General features: G+C 40.6%; 1 protein-coding gene across 3 annotated transcripts in view; it reads left to right on the forward strand.

The window, feature by feature from the left end:
* LOC126213328 (peroxisomal carnitine O-octanoyltransferase) overlaps positions 1–20296 on the forward strand; it is a 313022-nt gene that overhangs the window by 60463 nt on the left and 232263 nt on the right. For all 3 annotated transcript variants that reach the window (XM_049941018.1, XM_049941019.1, XM_049941020.1), the window contains one exon: positions 16119–16302. In XM_049941018.1, coding sequence (XP_049796975.1) covers positions 16119–16302 — 184 coding nt within the window. The remainder of the gene's footprint in view (positions 1–16118; positions 16303–20296) is intronic.

The raw sequence follows: 20296 nt of genomic DNA on the forward strand, positions 1-20296 counted from the left end.
TTTGGAGTGACCCTCGTATAACCGCCTTACAAAAATTTAATTTAGTTTCCAAATAAAGTTCTCTATGGGAGGGCAGTCCTGTTAGTAGAAAAAGCTAATCAATAGAGTTATCCTTTTTACAGGATTTGACTGTGTGTTGTGTCTAAAGGCAAAGTAAATCAGACTATTCAATTCTTTTCCTAAGATCTTACCCAGCGGTTAGATACAAACACAGTATGAATGATATTATACTGAAGCTTGAACAGCTCAGTTCCAAGTTCATTTAGTGGTTTAAAACATATACTAATGGTTACCAGCCTATCCAGGCAATGAAACAGTGGAGTATTGGAAAAGCAGAAGTTTGAATTTTGCCTACTTTCTTGCTACTCTTTAAGCTGCTGCTTCAAATAAATGTTACTCCAGGTAAACAGTGTTGGACTACACCATTATACAATACATTTTTAAAAGCGAAAAAGCCCAGTAGATAACTTCAAGGAAGCTAAAAAAAATTAGGCGAGGGTGGAGGGGGAGGGGGCTTTAGAAAAGCTAACTTAAATACTAAAATACTTAGATACTAAAGCTGATACTTTTTATACTGAATATTTCACTTCAAGAAAACCTTTTTCATACTGGAATTTACTTTCAGGAGCTATTACTATTTGAACTAATCCTGTATATTCATTTAAAAGATTCTAGTAATTTGGCTTCACTCTGAATTTTACATTAAGAAACTTTTACTGTAACACTTCGCAATAGTTAAGAAACCACAAAAACAATTTAAACGGTGCCTCTTTATATTAATGTGGCACTTCATAAGTCTGGGATACTCGGATTAATCAAACACCAGGATGGAACCCTATATAGACGTATGATTAGGATGAAATAACAGGGTGAGCCAATTTCTTTAAGGTTCAAGAATGACGCAACTACGAAGGCTTTCCTGGTGTAATAATTGATAATATTCTTCTCGGGTGTGTAGCCGGATCATAACATCTTCATGACACAATATTTCCGCGGTCCAATTGGCCGCCATCTTCAGGTGAGAGTGCTGGTTCACGATCTCGCCAGAACTGACTTCTCAGTGCAAGCGGCGGCCCCTATATAGGCCGCAGAAGGCCCACAATGCGTGCGCGAGAAGGTGCCGTAACTGCCCCCTAGCGCAAGTAAACATACCGCAATAGAGATATCGCTATCAAAAATTAAAAATTTAAAAATTTTATTCCGACAATCGAAACACAGACTGTTGTTTTTTAATGTCTGATAACACCGGTTCCAAGTCTTACTTAAAAGATAACCCTTGTCTCTATTAATAAGATTATCAGATAAACAAATCTCCATGGATTCTTTTAAAACACAGTCCCAATAGCGAGATGCACGGGCAACCATTTGTGTCTCGTCATACAGAATTCTGTGTCCCTCGGTGATACAATGCTCTGCCACAGCAGTTTTCTCAGGTTGAAGCAACCGTGTGTGCCGCTAGTGCTCAAAACATCGGTCCTGAATGGTCCGGATTGTCTGACCAATATAAGTCTTCCCACAGTGGCAAGGGATCTTGTACACACCGGGCTTCCTCAAACCCATCTTAAGGTTGTGTTCAAGCAGAATGTCTATACAGATAAACAGATCCGTCGTGCTTTCCAGTTTGGACCATCGCCTGAACCACCAGAAGATACCTGCAAATCGGTGGCTTTTCTGCCTTTTGCTGGGAGCATTTCCTCGAAGATAGGAAGAATTCTGAAAAGATATCATATCAAAAGTATTTTTCGTCCACCAGCCAAGATTAGAGTGCTTCTTGGCTCTGTTAAAGATGACTTGCGTTTGAGGAAGCCCGGTGTGTACAAGATCCCTTGCCACTGTGGGAAGGCTTATATTGGTCAGACAATCCGGACCATTCAGGACTGATATTTTGATCACCAGCGGCACACACGGTTGCTTCAACCTGAGAAAACTGCTGTGGCAGAGCATTGTATCACCGAGGGACACAGAATTCTGTATGACGAGACACAAATGGTTGCCCGTGCATCTCGCTATTGGGACTGTGTTTTAAAAGAATCCATGGAGATTTGTTTATCTGATAATCTTATTAATAGAGACAAGGGTTATCTTTTAAGTAAGACTTGGAACCGGTGTTATCAGACATTAAAAAACAACAGTCTGTGTTTTGATCGTTGGAATAAAATTTTTAAATTTTTAATTTTTGATAGTGATATCTCTATTTCGCCTGTTTCCACCACTGGCGGCGCGGTATGTTTACTTGCGCTAGAGGGCAGTTACGGCACCTTCTCGCGCACGCGTTGTGGGCCTTCTGCGGCCTATACGAAGTGCATTCAAGTTCTAAGGCCTCCGATTTCTTTTCTAATTAACTACTCACCCAAAATCGATGAAACTGGCGTTACTTCTCGACGTAATCGCCCTGCAGTCGTACACATTTTTCACAACGCTGACGCCATGATTCCATGGCAGCGGCGAAGGCTTCTTTAGGAGTCCGTTTTGACCACTGGAAAATCGCTGACGCAATAGCAACACGGCTGGTGAATGTGCGGCCATGGAGAGTGTCTTTCATTGTTGGAAAAAGCCAAAAGTCACTAGGAGCCAGGTCAGGTGAGTAGGGAGCATGAGGAATCACTTCAAAGTTGTTATCACGAAGAAACTGTTGCGTAACGTTAGCTCGATGTGCGGGTGCGTTGTCTCGGTGAAACAGCACACGCGGAGCCCTTCCCGGACGTTTTTGTTGCAGTGCAGGAAGGAATTTCTTCTTCAAAACATTTTCGTAGGATGCACCTGTTACCATAGTGCCCTTTGGAATGCAATGGGCAAGGATTACGACCCTCGCTGTCCCAGAACATGGACACCATCATTTTTTCAGCACTGGCAGTTACCCAAATTTTTTTGGTGGCGGTGAATCTGTGTGCTTCCATTGAGCTGACTGGCGCTTTGTTTCTGGATTGAAAAATGGCATCTACGTCTCATCCATTGTCACAACCGACGAAAAGAAAGTCCCGTTCGTGCTGTCGTTGCGCGTCAACATTGCTTGGCAACGTGCCACACAGGCAGCCGTGTGGTCGTCCGTCAGCATTCTTGGCACCCACCTGGATGACACTTTTCGCATTTTCAGGTCGTCATGCAGGATTGTGTGCACAGAACCCACAGAAATGCCAACTCTGGAGGCGATCTGTTCAACAGTCATTCGGCGATCCCCCAAAACAATTCTCTCCACTTTCTCGATCATGTCGTCAGACCGGCTTGTGCGAGCCCGAGGTTGTTTCGGTTTGTTGTCACACGACGTTCTGCCTTCATTAAACTGTCGCACCCACGAACGCACTTTCGACACATCCATAACTCCATCACCACATGTCTCCTTCAACTGTCGATGAATTTCAATTGGTTTCACACCACGCAAATTCAGAAAACGAATGATTGCACGCTGTTCAAGTAAGGAAAACGTCACTATTTTAAGTATTTAAAACAGTTCTCATTCTCGCCGCTGGCGGTAAAATTCCATCTGTCGTACGGTGCTGCCATCTCTGGGACGTATTGACAATGGACGCCGCCTCATTTTAAAACAATGCGCATGTTTCTATCTCTTTCCAGTCCGGAGATAAAAAATCGGAGGCCTTAGAACTTGAATGCACCTCGTATAGGGGCCGCCGCTTGCGCTGAGAAGTCAGTTCTGGTGAGATCGTGTACCAGCACTCTCACCTGAAGATGGCAGCCAATTGGACCTCGGAAATATTGTGTCATGAAGACGTTACGAACTGGCTGCACACCCGAGAAGAATATTATTCAAGAATGATTATTAAGACACAGTTTAAATTAATGATTCATGCTGAACAAAAGTAAAAAATCGTATCTGGTGGGTGTAGGTTTGGGTGTGGCAAACAGTTATGGTGGTTACACTATCCACAGTACTGCCTGCTGTATGGGCTCAATGTCTCTTCTTGGCATCATTCAATTTTACATACAGTAGCCCAACAACTCACAGGAATGCCGTAAGCCATTTGCAGTCTTCATCTGAGGCATTTTTGTGCAAATTTGCAGACAAAGCTTCACCTGCTCCACAAAGGTGTTGCCTCAGTTACTGCTGCCTACAAACTGTGTGACTTACTTCCTGCACTTGCTCTAGGTAGCGTGTGAAGCATCCCCAACTCTCTTGTGGTTCCCTTTTTAGGTACTCCCCGTCGACGTCTGCTCACAGATACGTATTGTCGGTAGGTTTTCCGGCTTTACATCCCGACATAACAGCGACGACTCTCCGTTGAGGTGCGAGCCATGTGTTTTGCTATTACTGCGAGTCTTGTAAATATCACGTTATTTAGTAATTTGCCTGGCTAAAACTCTCCCATTTTATGATTAAGACAGCCTGCGCCACCTTTTGGAGGGAGTGGGGACTTCAAAGAGTCACAAAAGTTCATATTAAGCAGTCCGTAAAACACGTAAACGTTCACTTCAGTTAGCGTGTTAGTTAATGCCTATGCTTTCTGGTAGATGGTGCTGACTTACTGCTGAATAGCATTGGTTCCGTAAAACCTTCACTGATTAGTACTAGGTAAATGTATTTCACTTTCACTCTATATTCAAGGATAAAGATGGTGATGGACGATGGTCTATTTAAAAGGTTCCTAGCCTGGAGGAATCTAAGTAGTCCATAAATGCCGATATGCACACGCTCTACATCCAGATTCACAACTGACGGCACACGACACTTTCAAAAGTGTTAATATCTGAATACCGGTACCTCTGAATTCATTCATATCAGCAGATAATTTGAGTTTCTGTCGTCTATATGCTGTAAAGTTCCAATCTAGCACTAAAGTCCTAAAATCCCCTTAATACTTCGTTGCTACCAACAGTCAGAGATCGTACACTACATCACTTTTAATCTCCGTAATATTCTAACAGTTTATCGTGAATCTTACCACGATAAAGTCCAATCTAATTATTGTCTCGCTGATTGACACAGGTTCCCTCCCCTTTAACGAAACAATCAAGGAGAAAAGGTGGCAATAATGACAATCAGGCCTTTTTATAGGTTTTTCATCACAAGAGTTTAACGTCACTGCCTTCTCCGTGACGGAGCTTCCGTGGCTTTGCTGTACTTAGATGTTTAACTACTTGTTGATATACTATAATTTTGATCTGTAATTACTGAACTGCGATTCTACACTATTTTCCCCTCTAAAAATTCTATTCTTAATTTTAAATTATTCTTTCTATAGCTTTTATCACTGTAAATTGAACCGAGGTGTTACACGTGCCAATTCGCCCTTGCAACCTTTTCCACTCCCCAGAGCCACTTTCGTTTCCAACGACAGCACACTGGCTTTTACGTAACACCTATTTCTTACATTGTTCCTACGCATGACCATTTCTTAAGCTGTCAAATTTACATCAATATGAATAATTTACAGAGACAAATATTTTTAACTACAAAATGTCATTAGAAAATTATTTAATGTAATAAACAATTTGTATAGTACTTTACATACATTACTCACATACCATGCAAAGAACTTCAAACTCCAGTATAGTACACTTTATACCTACAGAAAATATAGTATCAATGTGTGAAAATTTTAAAGCAAAAAAAAAAAAAACTATAAAAATTTAAATGAATCATAAACAAATAATGTTATAAGGCGAGCACCGGTGCTGGTCACTTCTCTCGTCAATACGTGTTTTGTTGTGGGCTGTCTTTCATAGTAACTCGTAGATCGAGGATATTTTTCCTGGTGCTACGCCTCTTTACTCACATTATTTCATTTTTTATGTGTAGTAATGGTAACGCCATCAGCCTTAAAGCTTTTATTTGTACACAACCAGTTTTGGTATAACAGTGCGCCATCTCCAGGCCGCTGTATTACTCTACGTCATCACGTCAATCTCAGAAATTGACGCCATCGTTTTCTAGAAGATCCACAAAACATCAGCATCTGCAAAATACCTTATTGTTTGTGGTGTAGATGTGTTGCTACTTTGTGCACCACAGGCAATAATATGTTCTGCAGATGCCATTATGTGTGGATCCTCTACAAAAAGTATGGTAGCAATCCCCGAGGTCAACACGATCGACCAGAGTCGTACATAGTGTGTGTCCCACGTTTTCTGCTAAACAACTTGACCAGTTTCATCCAGACTTGGTACATATATCACTTACTGACAGGCAAAAGTCACTGTGGGGTAAGAACCATTTACTCACCACAGATCAAGAGATATGACGTCATAAAATACTGAGATGCATGAAGAAATGCCACATCATGCATGACATTCAAATGTGTTACTTCTGTGCTAGTAACTTTACTTGCAAAAAATTTTGTATACCGTATTTACTCGAATCTAAGCCACACTTGAATCTAAGCCGCACCTGAAAAATGAGACTCGAAATCAAGGAAAAAAAAATTTCCCCAATCTAAGCCGCACCTGAAATTTGAGACTCGAAATTTAAGGGGAGAGAAAAGTTTTAAACCGCATCTCCAAATCGAAAAAAAGTTGGTCCATTCCAACATGAGTCACAATTTAGGTCGAATGGATGAAGATACAGCTACAGTAGTTTGGTTCGAGTCGTAAGCTTAACACTTGAGCTTTACCAATTTGCCATTGCTATGTGTCAGGTGCTCCATTCGTATTTATACGGGAACCCTTCCTTTTTCAGGTGCTTCGTCTGGTTTGATTCAATTGCTTATTTTGCTTTGATCTGATAAGTGCCGTTCTCTTTGTTATAGGTGTTTACGTCACTCTAACCTGAAAATGCATTACTGTACTGTGTCATGTGTTTACGGCCTGTCGCCACTCGCAGCATGGCTTGCTTTCGTGCGCTCTTCTGCTGCTTACAATAAAAACAAAAGAAAGAAATTATCTCATAAGCGAAACAGTGCCAAGGGACTGTTATTTGTTGTTACTTACACTGCTGCTCTCTTTGATAATGATCAACAAGAACCAAATAATAGACTGCGTATGATAGATGATGTTCTGAACGAGTGTTCAGCGAAAATATTTTCTCTGTTTGAAAATCTTTGCAGACACCTCTTAAGTCTGCACAGAAATTAGATTCATCTTAGACTTAAAAATCTAGTCAGTTGCTGTGCTTCATTTCTGACTGTATCACTATTCAGCATAAGACTATAAACATGACATGATAAGTATATTCTTCCACGTTTGCTGTTGTCTCACTCTTGTTTCATAGTTTATTAGGCAGACAGGATATAAATGAGATAGCAGCAAACACGAATGAATACATGGCATAATGTTTACATTCTTCTACCTTTTCTTTTAATTTATTTACTGACGCAGAGGTTTTGGCGCCAGTATGTCTTTGTGCGTGCAAAGCATGCCTGTGTAGCGGTACATATATTTGATGGCAGAAGTTAGTTGTGGCGGCACCTACCAACATTTTTCAGAACTTCCTGTTATTTTGCACTTGATTCTAAGCCGCAGGCAGTTTTTTGGATTACAAAAACTGGAAAAAAAATGTGGCTTAGATTCGAGTAAATACGGTACATTATTCACATATGCAGCTAAATGCACCTCCAAATTTATATCACTATACCACACGTAATTCAGGAGGTAATATGTCATAAACACTGAGATGTGTGAAAAACTGCTACGTTATGCATGATGCTTAAATTTAATCACTTCTTCACTGCTAACTCAATTCACAACACATTTTGCAGACAATATCCGCATACAATGCTGAATGTACCTACAAAATTGTATCTTTTTACGACACATTTATCAGGAGATAAGATGTGATAAACAATGAGTTGCATGAAAAACTACCACATTTGTCCATGGTGTTTTAATTTATTGCTTCTATGCTAGTAACTCTATTCAAAACACATTTCAAAGACAGTATACACATATGCTGCTGAATGTATCTACACAAATATGTCATTCTACGAGACATACTTCAATAGATATGACACCATACTGTCTGTGAAATGTGTTGTGAATAGAGTTACTAGCATAGAAGCAATAAATTAAAACACCATGGACAAATGTGGTAGTTTTTCATGCAACTCATTGTTTATCACATCTTATCTCCTGATCAATGTGTCATAAAAAGATACAATTTTGTAGGTACATTCAGCATTCTATGAAAAAAGTGCCGCATCATGCATGAAGTTTTAATACGTGTGTTCTTTGCTGGTAAGACACTCCTACAGTTGAGCCAACTTAAGAAAATTGCCAACACCCGGCATCACTTTTGACGGCTTTTAACTGTGAAGCACAAAGAGTTGAAGGCAAAAACAATAGCTGTCTGTAGAGCTACGAAGAAGCATTGCCATAAAGACTTTAATAAAATCACATTGTAGATGCTTGAGGCATTCATGCTCAGTATACAGTAACTATAAGTTTCTAGCAGAAAATTTGAAAAATGGATGCCAGGGCAATGCTGAGTTTGTCAGATAGTAACACCTGTTATCCCAATATCCACCAGGAGATGGATGACAGATGTATTTCATTTTCATCTCGGAGTGTGATGTGTTAGTGAGCTGTGACTCCATTACTGAGATCTGCATTGAGCTTTCAGGCTTGGCATTTGCTTCAGTTTGTCACCTGCCAATAATTGAGTGACACAGCTGTTAGTTTTGTGAGAAAGGATGGCAGACAGTATTAATGAACAAATAAATTACCACTAGTGATTATCTTGATTTGGCCACAAAGTGATTGTCTAAATCTTATGCACTGGCAAAAAACTTTGACATTTGTTCTTACAATTCTAATGATTAAGTATATTTATGGCTGTGCTACACAGATAGGGTGACACAGTTTAATTTGTGACTCAGTGGTGTACTAAAGTGAATTACGGTTTATTAGTTTCATAATGTACATATCCAAATAATTTCATTCAGGTACAGGAGACACATCAAAGTTGTGGTAAAATTTCATTGCAAATGTAGAACAGCCGATTGTAGCAAACAGCATAATAACAAAAACATCATCATCATCATCAACAACAACAATAACAATAATAATAATAATAATAATAATAAATGTGAAATGAGATCCATCCTTCATGAAATCCTCCCCACTCCACCAAGAGTGTCTTTCCGCCGTCCACCTAACCTTCGTAACCTGTTAGTTCATCCCTATGAAATCCCCAAACCACCTTCCCTACCCTCTGGCTCCTATCCTTGTAACCGTCCCCGGTGTAAAACCTGTCCCATGCACCCTCCCACCACCACCTACTCCAGTCCTGTAATCCGGAAGGTGTACACGATCAAAGGCAGAGCCACGTGTGAAAGCACCCACGTGATTTACCAACTGACCTGCCTACACTGTGATGCATTCTATGTGGGAATGACCAGCAACAAACTGTCCATTCGCATGAATGGACACAGGCAGACAGTGTTTGTTGGTAATGAGGATCACCCTGTGGCTAAACATGCCTTGGTGCACGGCCAGCACATCTTGGCACAGTGTTACACCGTCCGGGTTATCTGGATACTTCCCACCAACACCAACCTATCCGAACTCCGGAGATGGGAACTTGCTCTTCAATATATCCTCTCTTCCCATTACCCACCAGGCCTCAATCTCCGCTAATTTCAATTTGCCGCCACTCATACCTCACCTGTCATTCAACATCATCTTTGCCTCTTCACTTCCGCCTCGACTGACATCTTTGCCCAAACTCTTTGCCTCTGTATATGTCTGCTTGTGTCTGTATATGTGTGGATGGATGTGTGTGTGTGTGTGTGTGTGTGTGTGTGTGTGTGTGTGTGTGTGCGCGCGCGCGCGAGTGTATACCCGTCCTTTTTTCCCCCTAAGGTAAGTCTTTCCGCTCCCGGGATTGGAATGACTCCTTACCTTCTCCCTTAAAACCCACATCCTTTCGTCTTTCCCTCTCCTTCCCTCTTTCCTGATGAGGCAACAGTTTGTTGCGAAAGCTTGAATTTTGTGTGTGTGTTTGTGTGTCTATCGACCTGCCAGCGCTTTCGTTCGGTAAGTCACATCATCTTTGTTTTTAGATATAATAATACAGTTGTATATACATATAATAAAAAAAATCTAACACTGAATTTATCCATTGGTCAAATGAGCATTTTATTCTGTATGAATTCTTGTACTAAATAATAGCGTTTCTCCCACAGAATCTGCTGTAACCTTGTTTTTAGAATGTCTAACTTTATACTGAATATGTCTGTGTCTATTAACTTGTTATTTGTCATCCCCTTATTGAGATGACAATATATAACAAGTTAATGGGCACAGTAATACTATGCAGTCCATGCATTTAATTTCAGTTGGTATGCGAATAGCATACAATTATTTTTATTTCTTATATTATATGTGTGTGGTTAAAATGACTCTCCTCAAATGATTTTTGTCTTCTGTGTAGGAAGTGTATAATTTCATAAATGTATACAATTTTCTTCTGCGGTTTCAGTATCCAAGATATACTATTTGAACATCCTCATAAAACTATACCATACCTAATGACAGATTCAAAATAACTATTTGCTATTGTTTATGTACTCAAGTCAGTAGAATTTGCTAGTATTTGCATTTCAAATGCAGAACTGCTTAGTTTGTATTACAGCTCAAGTTTTTGTCCACATTTAGTCCTAGTAAATTTACCCTGTTAACTTTGTCCATAAGTTGATCGTTATGTTGTACTTTAAGTTCCACTCATTTCAAATGTTTGGTTTTGAGTTGTACTATACGGCTTTTTGCAATGTTCAGTTTCAAACCTATTTAACTGGAACTAGTTTTCTAGGGTATCTGGTATGTTTACAGTAGAGTTCAGAACTTTTTCTGCATTGTGATTTTCATTTCCAACTGAAGTATCATCTGCAAACAGAGCTGGTGGGGAAATTTATATTTATGGTTGAGTAATTTATGTAGAATAGGAACAGTATTGGCCTCAAGATGGAGCCTTGAGGCACGCCTTGTAATACTGTACTCCATTCAGAACACTAATTCACTGCTTTTGAAGTAATAGTTACCCTTTTTGTTTTCTGTTGTACAAGTATGACGTAAGCCGGTTCAGAGCAGAGAAAATTGGATAACTATGGGATTGAGCAAAGTTGTCTAATATGTGCAAAACAACTACAATTCCACACTGCATTGATAATGACCTGACACAGGTCGAAATCTGATCTGCGTTGTGACTATAAATGTCATATTAAAGCAACGTAATTCTACGAGTGATTGCTGCTCTATCTAACCCAAAAAGGGAAGTAGTTTCTGTTGTCTTTCCTTGACCCTTTGTTGAACAGTGGACTAAATTCAGCATACTTCGAAACATCAGGAAAGCATCCCTGTTCAAAAGATCGGTTGATTATTTTAGTTAGGGAAGGTGCCATTATGTCACACTTTGTTTTAATCACTTTAGTGGGTATTCCATCCTATCCAGCAAAATTTTTATTTTTTAGTTATAATATAACATTTTCCACATCCATTATTGTGACTTTTTTAAAATCCATGAGATACTTAGCCTCTTGGTGGAATCCAAAGGCATTCACTTTACTCTGATACTCTGCTATGTCAGCATCTGACTTTGCCACATTTATGAAGAATTCATTTAAACACTCTGATATTTGAAGTGGGTTCACAATAAGGCTATCATCTACTTTAATCCTAGATGTTTTATTAATACGAACTCAAATAGCTAAATCTGATTTGACAACGGACCGCACTACATTTGTCTGACTTTTCGTGTTGTAGTGTAAACATATTGTTTGCTATTTGTTTTACTGTCTTTGCAACTTCTAATATACCTAGCAGAATGCCTGTTCTTATTATATTTCAGGTCATTGTGGAGTCACCTATTTGTGACACTAGAAATTTTTATACCCTGAGTTATCTGTTGATGTTTGTTAGTCATTTAGTTGCATGTTGTTCTAAGTCGAAAAGTTTCATTAAACATTTCAAGAAAGCTACTTGAAATTTGTCAGAGTTACTACTATTTGAAATACAACTGTTGTAACACCATTCAACCTCTCTTAATGTATTACTAAGTACAGAAGATTTTTTTTCCTTTTTATATGGCTTTTGTTGCATGAAATTTCTTTGTGAATTTTTGGTAGCTAAATGAATAGTGCAGAATGGTGAGAGAATCCTAAATAAATGCCAAATTTATAAACATCTTGAAATACATCATTTATGAAAATATTATGGTAACAGATGCAAAATATCTGTTCTTATTATATTTCAGGTCATTGTGTTTCATGAAATGTACTTTGAAGCCAAAATATTTTATCAAGTCAATGAATTTGAACACACCATTGCTTTCAACTATATTGAAGTCAGCAGATATTCTCTCTCTCTCTCTCTCTCTCTCTCTCTCTCTCTCTCTTTTTAATTGTAAGTCGCCATAGCGAGCACAGAAACAAGCCATGCCACGAGTGGCGACAGCTCATAAACACTTATTATCAGAAAGTGATAAACAATGCTTGACAGTACAATAATGCATTTTCAGCTTAGAGTGATGTAAACACCTACAACAAAGAGAACGGCACTTATCAGATCAAAGAAAAATAAGCAAAAAGGAAGGGTACCCGTATAAATACGGACAGAGCGCCTGACGCATAGCAGTGGCTACCTGGTAAAGCTTAACTGCTAATCTTATGACTCGAACCAAACTACTATAGATGTATCGTCGTTCATTCAACCTAAATTGTGTCTCGTATTACCAACTTTGTTTCGATTTGGAGGTCCGGCCTAAAACTTTTCTTTCCCCTTGAATTTCAAGTCTCAAATTTCAGGTGCAGCTTAGATTCAGGAAAATTTTTTTTTCCTTGATTTCGAGTCTCATTTTTCAGGTGCGGCTTAGATTAGAGTGCGGCTTAGATTCGAGTAAATACAGTACTCAAGAATAGGTTACACCAGTGTCCTATAAGCGACCTCCTTTACAGATGAACAACACTTTCCTAAAATTCTCCGAATAAACTGCAGTCAACCATTTACCTTTCCTATCACAATCCTCTCTTGCTACTTCCATTTTGTATCACTCTGCAATGTTATACCCGAATATTTAAAGTATGTGACCTTGTCGAGCAGGAAACTGTTAACGCTGTATCTGAACATTATGGCTTTTTTTTTCTCATCAGCATTAACTTACATTTTCATGCATGTAGAGCTAGCTGCATTTCATCAAACCAACTAGGAATTTGGTCTAAGTCATCTTGTATCATCCTACAGTCACTCAACTTTTACACCTTCCCTTACTCCACAGAATCATCAGCAAACAACCACAGATTGCTGCCCGCCCTGTCTGCCAGATCACTTATGTATACGTAAAATAATAGCAGTCCTATCACACCTTGCTGAGAATACCGTTGTCCCGATGAAGTCCGCCTCCGTAGCGTTATCGCCTACCACCCAGGGGGCATGGGTTCGATTCCCGACAGAGGACTGGGTGTTGTGTGTCCTTAGTCATTTTCATCACCATTGACTTGCAAGTCGCCGAAGTGGAGTCAGCTAAAAAGGACTCGCAATACGGTGGCCGAACTCCCCCGAATGGGGTCTCCTGGCCAACAGTGCCACACGATCATTTCCATCCCGAAGAACATTTGCCTTTGAGGTCAACCTAATGGGTCCTACTACTTGAGAAGTCTTAGAGCCACTCACATATCTGGGAACCTGTAGAATCTTGTACCGCAAGGAAGAGGATGTTGTTGTGGGTGGTTGGTATCCTCTTACTAAAACACAAATGCACACGTGGATTAATACAGTTCTTTGTTTACATGAAGCTGCTACTTAATTTGAATAGAGTCCACGTCCGTGGCACAAACTCATCAGTAATAGTCCTCTTGCAGACAATATTGGTAATCTCGCTATTGTCACAGTTCCGGTCACTATGTACTATCGTAGCCTGTGACACGCTCTGCGAGTGAATGACTGACACGAGCCAAACTGAAGAGTGAGTTAGTGAGGCCCTCCAGTCAGTGGAAGCAAGACCAAAATGGTAGCCAAGAAAGAGTACACTTGGCACCATAAATAAGAAAAAATGTCCCCACATAATGCTCTTGAATGTAAGTTGTCTGAGTGCTGACTTTTCATACAAAGGTCATAAATCTGACAAATTACAAATTATTCTTTCTGAAAGCACAAATATCAAAGTTATTTGCCTCAGTGAACATTGGCTTACATTTCATAATATTAAAATTCTTCACGAAAGTGAACTTTTGGAAGTACACAACACATTTTGTAGACGAGAGAAATCACTGAGGGTCTTGCACACTTACTCATTCTGATATAAAATATTACATTAGAAATGATTTTAACCATTTGAATGAAGAGTGTGTATTTGCAGGCTGCTGTATCGAGCTAAGGGATGTAAATGTCACAGTAGTTTCTACTTACAACTGAAGCTTTTCTGGTGAAATTTCATTGTCTGCTTGATAACCACAGCAAAAAAAAAAAAGAGGAAATACTTGCTGTTGAGAGAGTGTTGGCGGTATATTGCATGTTGGTGTGTCTGGGCTCTCTCACGATAGGCACGCTCGATCCAGCGCCTACAATCAATCTCCGCACTGCAACTTTGCCACCAGTGTGCTGGCTGCAGCTTACGCCAGCACAGAACCTACTCTGTTTACTTATATCTTCTTTAACAGTCTGCAGTGGGGTACCATTTCAAATGCTTTTCGGACATCTAGGAATATGGAATAGTTTCTTTACTGCATTTTATGTGTTGAAATTAAACAATAGTGGAAACAAGTCATATCCTTATTTAATCCTTTAAATACTATAGCCAGTGGCCCCCATACAACTTGTTGTTGTGGTCTTCAGTCCTGAGACTGGTTTTGAAGCAGCTCTCCATGCTACCCTATCCTGTGCAAGATTCCTCATTTCCCAATATCTACTGCAACGCACATCCTTCTTAATCTGCTTAGTGTATTCATATCTTGGTCTCCCTCTGCTATTTTTACCCTCCACGCTGCGCTCCTATGCTAAATTTGTGATCCCTTGATGCCTCAGAACATGTCGTACCAACCGGTCCCTTCTTCTTGTCAAGTTGTGCCACAAATTCCTCTTCTTCCCAATTCTATTCAATACCTCCTCATTAGTTATGTGATCTACCCATCTGATCTTCAGCATTCTTCTGTAGCACTGCATTTCAAAGCTTCTGTTCTCTTCTTGTCCAAACTACTTATCGTCCACGTTTCACTTCCATACATGGCTACACTCCTTACAAATACTTTCAGAAACGACTTCCTAACACTTAAATCTATACTCGATGTTAATAAATACGTCTTCTTCAGAAACGCTTTCCTTGCCATTGCCAGTCTACATTTTATATCCTCTCTACTTCGACCATCATCCGTTATTTTGCTCCCCAAATAGCAAAACTCATTTACTACTTTAAATGTCTCATTTCCTAATCTAATTCCCTCAGCATCGCCCGCTTTTATTCAACTACATTCCAATATCCTTGTGTTGCTTTTCTTGCTGTTCATCTTGTACCCTCCTTTCAAGACACTGTCCATTCCGTTCAACTGCTCTTCCAGGTCCTTTGTTGTCTCTGACAGAATTACAATGTCATCGGCAAACCTCAAAGTTTTTATTTTTTCCCCGTGGATTTTAATACCTACTCCGAACTTTTCTTTTGTTTCCTTTACTGCTTGCTCAATATACAGATTGAATAACATCGGGGAGAGGCTACAAGTCTGTCTCACTCCCTTCCCGACCACTGCTTCCCTTTCATGTCCCTCGACTCTTATAACTGCCATCTGGTTTCTCTACAAATTCTAAATAACCTTTCGCTCCCTGTATTTTACCCCTGCCACCTTCAGAATTTGAAAGAGAGTATCCCAGTCAACATTGTCAAAAGCTTTCTCTAAGTCTGCAAATGCCAGAAACGTAGGTTTGCCTATCCTTAATCTAGTTTCTAAGATAAGTCGTACGGTCAGTATTGCCTCATGTGTTCCAATATTTCTATGGAATCCAAACTGATGTTCCCTGAGGTTGGCTTCTACCAGCTTTTCCATTCATCTGTAAAGAATTCGCATTAGTATTTTGCAGCTGTGACTTATTAAACTGATAGTTCGGTAATTTTCACATACAACTGAAGCATCCTGAAAGCAGTTTCTGCAGCGTGCATTTTATTAAATCAGAATTGCAGACACAGCATATTGATGCCCAGAATTGGGACACGTAACAGAGGTGACAGGGAAGTGACCGGTCTGTGTCCGCAGCACGCGTCGCTGTACGCGTACCACATGACGCGGTTGTGGCAGCTGCTGCGGGAGGAGCAGCTGCTGCCGACGCGGTCTGCCGACGGCCGCACCACGTTCAGCATGCGGCAGTTCCGCCGTCTCTTCAACTGCGCCCGCGTCCCGCAGCCGGGCACCGACCGCCTCGACTCCCACTTCCGCACGAGTGAGTCACTGCTCTGCTAGAAACAGTCTCTCTCCTGGCTCTTGCGTTTCATTTGTTCATTTGTCATTTATTCGTTCTTTCGTGTTCATCCCGTTTTGAATTAAAATAAAAATGAGTTGGGTACGGTCAAAAGAAGGGTGCCCCAGAGATCAGTATTGGGGCCACTCTTGTTACCTATTTATATACAAGGGTATTTCGAAAAGTAAAGATGCACCGTACGCCAGAGGAACAGAAGAGTTTTGGCGAGCAAGTTGGCAACACTGGTGTTAACCTTGAACTGTTAGCTTTCTCCTCGCGGTCGTTCGGCCATGAACGTTGCTTCCAGTTGGAGTTGGTCGTGTTTAAACTGGCTGCGCCGATTCAGAATCCCACCAAATGCGAAGTGCTGTCCTTCATATGTTTTCTTCGTGCAAAAGGTCAGTGACCAGTGGATATTCACAAAGAAATTGTTTCTCTTTATGGGAACATTATGCATCGACAAAGTGTAATAAAATGGTGTCGACATTTCTCTGAAGGTAGGACCGGTGTTCACGATGAACAAAGAACAGGTCAGCCATCTGTGATCTCTGATGCCCTTCTTCGGAGAACGGAGGAAGCAATTCGTGCAAATAGACGTCTCACATTAGAAGAATTGCATCAGATCATACCGGACCTGTCAATGACAACTCTTTATGACGTTGTGTCTGTCAAGCTAGAGCACAGGAAATTGTGCACACGCTGGGTTCCGAAATTGTTAACGGTTGTTGTTGTTGTTGTTGTTGTTGTGGTGGTGGTCTTCAGTCCTGAGACTGGTTTGATGCAGCTCTCCATGCTACTCTATCCTGTGCAAGCTTCATCATCTTCCAGTACCTACTGCAACCTACATCCTTCTGAATCTGCTTAGTGTATTCATCTCTTGGTCTCCCTCTACGATTTTTACCCTCCACGCTGCCCTCCAATGCTAAATTGGTGATCCCTTGATGCCTCAGAACATGTCCTACCAACCGGTCCCTTCTTCTAGTCTTCTGTTAACGGAAGAACACAAAAAGAAAAGGATGGGCTTTGCACTGGACTTCCTCACACGCTATGCTGAAGCAGGTGATGAGTTCCTTGATCACATTGTGACAGGTGACGAGACGCGGGTTTATCACCGTACACCTGAATTCAAGCAACAATCAATGCAATGGCGCCATTCGAATTCACCAAAAGTCGAGAAATGCAGAACGTCAACTTCAGAGAAGAAAATCATGGCTTCTGTTTTTTGGTACAGACAAGGCATTCTTCTGTTGGAATTTATGCCTCCTGCAATAACAATTAATGCTGTTGCATGTTTCCAGACTTTGAAACGTCTTCGAAGGGCAATTCAAAACAGATGCAGGGGAATGCTGACAAGTGGAGTCTGATTGCTTCGTGACAACGCTCGGTGTCACACAGCGCTTGTAACAAAAGCACTGTTCAAAAAATTCAAATGGGACATATTGGACCATCCGCCATACAGCCCGGACCTTGCGCCCACCGACTTCCATGTCTTCGATTACCTGAAGTCACATCTTGGTGGAAAATCATTCCACGACGATGAAGAGATCAAAGATGAAGCTGAAATGTGGTTCCGACAACAGGCAGCAACCTTCTATGACTGTTGGATACAAAAGCTTGTGCACCGACTTAACAAATGTTTGGATGACGAGGGTGATTATGTCGAAAAATAACAAATAATCCAGTTAATAAGACGTAACTGACGTTTTCTAAATAAATGTTCTATTTAAGGACTGTGAGCCATTGTATCTTTACTTTTCTAAATGCCCTCGTAAATGATATGCCCTCTAGTATTAGGGGTAATTCTGAAATTTTTCTGTTTGCTGCTGAGACTAGGTTCGTAGTAAATGATGTTCTGTGCAACATTGGCTCTGTTTCAAATACTGCAATTCGTGACATAAGTCCGTGGCTTGTACAAAATAAACTACCACTAAATTACAGTAAGACTCAGTTTTTACAGTTTCTGACACGAAATTCAATAAAAGTTGATGTTTTACTTTCACAGAATGGGCATGTGATTACTGAAACTGAACAGTTCCAATTGCTAGGTGTTCAGATAGATAGTAAATTATCTTGGAAAGCTCATGTTCAGGGTCTTGTTCAAAGACTTAATGCTTCCATTTTTACTATTCGAACAGTATCTGAAGTAAGTGATCATTCGACATGAAAATCAGTCTACTTTGTTTATTTTCATTCAGTTATGTTGTATTATATTTTGGGTAAATCTTCCCATTCTAAAAGGATATTTTTGCCTCAGAAAAGGGCGGTTCAGGCAGTAAGTGGTGTAAGTTCACGAACCTCTTGTTGACCCCTGTTCACGAGCCTGGGTATTTTGATGTTGCCCTCTCAGTAAATGTTTTCCTTACTGACATTTCTTGTTAACAATATTGGCTTATTCCCAAGAATAAGCAGATTTCACTCAGTTACTACTCGACATAAATCCAACCTGCATTTGGATTGGACTTCCTTAACTCTTATGCATAAAAGTGTGCAGTATACTGCTGCATCCATTTTCAATAAGCTACCACAAGAATTCTAAAATATTAGCAGTAATCCATGTGCTTTCAAATTGGAACTGAAGAGTTTCCTCATGGATCACTCCTTTTATTCTGTTGAGGAGTTCCTTGAAAAATTGAGCTGATTCTTATGTTATTTTGTTGATTGCGTTTACTTGAACTTATGGCTTGATTTTCTTTTTTTGGTTAATTTCGTTCATTTTATTTTTATCTGTTTATTTTTATGTCATAATTTCATGTACCGTCACATTCCATGTCCTTGGATATTTGCCTCTCGATTTGGTCCTACAGAAATAAATAAATAAAAAAAAGCATGTGGAAAGAGTCACCGAGTACAAAAAAAAAGAAGCAAACAAATCATCGAAACTTAATCTGTATATTGTGCTCACAAACCCAGCAGTATTTCACAATTCCTAAATATGTATAGGAATTGGATTTACATCCTAATCCCCTTCCTATCAAACAAGGTGGTATAGTAGTCAGTACACTGGACTCGCATTCAGTGTTGTGTTGGCTGAAGAGCCAACACCGTGTTACGAATGGAGGCCGAAATGCACGCGTTTTAGCTCACGCAGGCTGGCATGAGGAGGGAAGAACTATACTGACGTGAGGTCTGGAACATGACAAGGAATGAGAATTCAGAAAGCGGACGTAATTAGTTTGATACATAACTTTAATCCATTAATGATGAACGTCGCTCTTGACGGTACATGATTCACAAATTATCCGTTCAGAATACATTCTTGAAGAATATGGCGCCTTGCTAGGTCGTAGCGAATGACGTAGCTGAAGGCTATGCTAAACTGTCTTCTCGGCAAATGAGAGCGTATGTAAACAGTGAACCATCGCTAGCTGTACAACTGGGGCGAGTGCTATGGAGTCTCTCTAGACTAGACCTGCCGTGTGGCGGCGCTCGGTCTGCAATCACTGATAGTGGCGACACGCGGGTCCGACGTATACTAACGGACCGCGGCCGATTTAAAGGCTACCACCTAGCATGTGTGGTGTCTGGCGGTGACACCACATTCAGTAGAGTGAAGGTTGAAACCTGTGTCCGGCAATCCAAATTTTAGGTTTTTTAAATCACTCCAGGCAAATATCTGGGCCATTTCCTTTGAAAGTTCACAGCCAATTCCATTCCCCGTCCTTGACACCATCAGAGCTTCTGCTCATTTTCTTCTCCTCCTCCCTCCTGCCCATCTCCTCCAACCCCCCCCCCCCCCCCCCCCCGCCCTGCCACGCCCCTTTTTATCTCCTCCTTCCCTGTGTGCAGCCATTCACCCTCCACCTTTGTCCACCTCCTGTCCCACCTTCCCCGTCCCCCCCTTCACCCCTTCCATTCCCCTGTGACGAGCCATGTTTATTGGTATTGCAAATGAAACCTTTATTGGGAACTGAAGTAGCTTAAAATGAATGGATAAATCATTTGAGATCACTGGTGCACATGGTATGGGAGACACCTG

This window comes from Schistocerca nitens, chromosome 11 (assembly GCF_023898315.1).
Source record: "Schistocerca nitens isolate TAMUIC-IGC-003100 chromosome 11, iqSchNite1.1, whole genome shotgun sequence".
In the NCBI taxonomy this organism is placed as follows: domain Eukaryota; kingdom Metazoa; phylum Arthropoda; class Insecta; order Orthoptera; family Acrididae; genus Schistocerca; species Schistocerca nitens.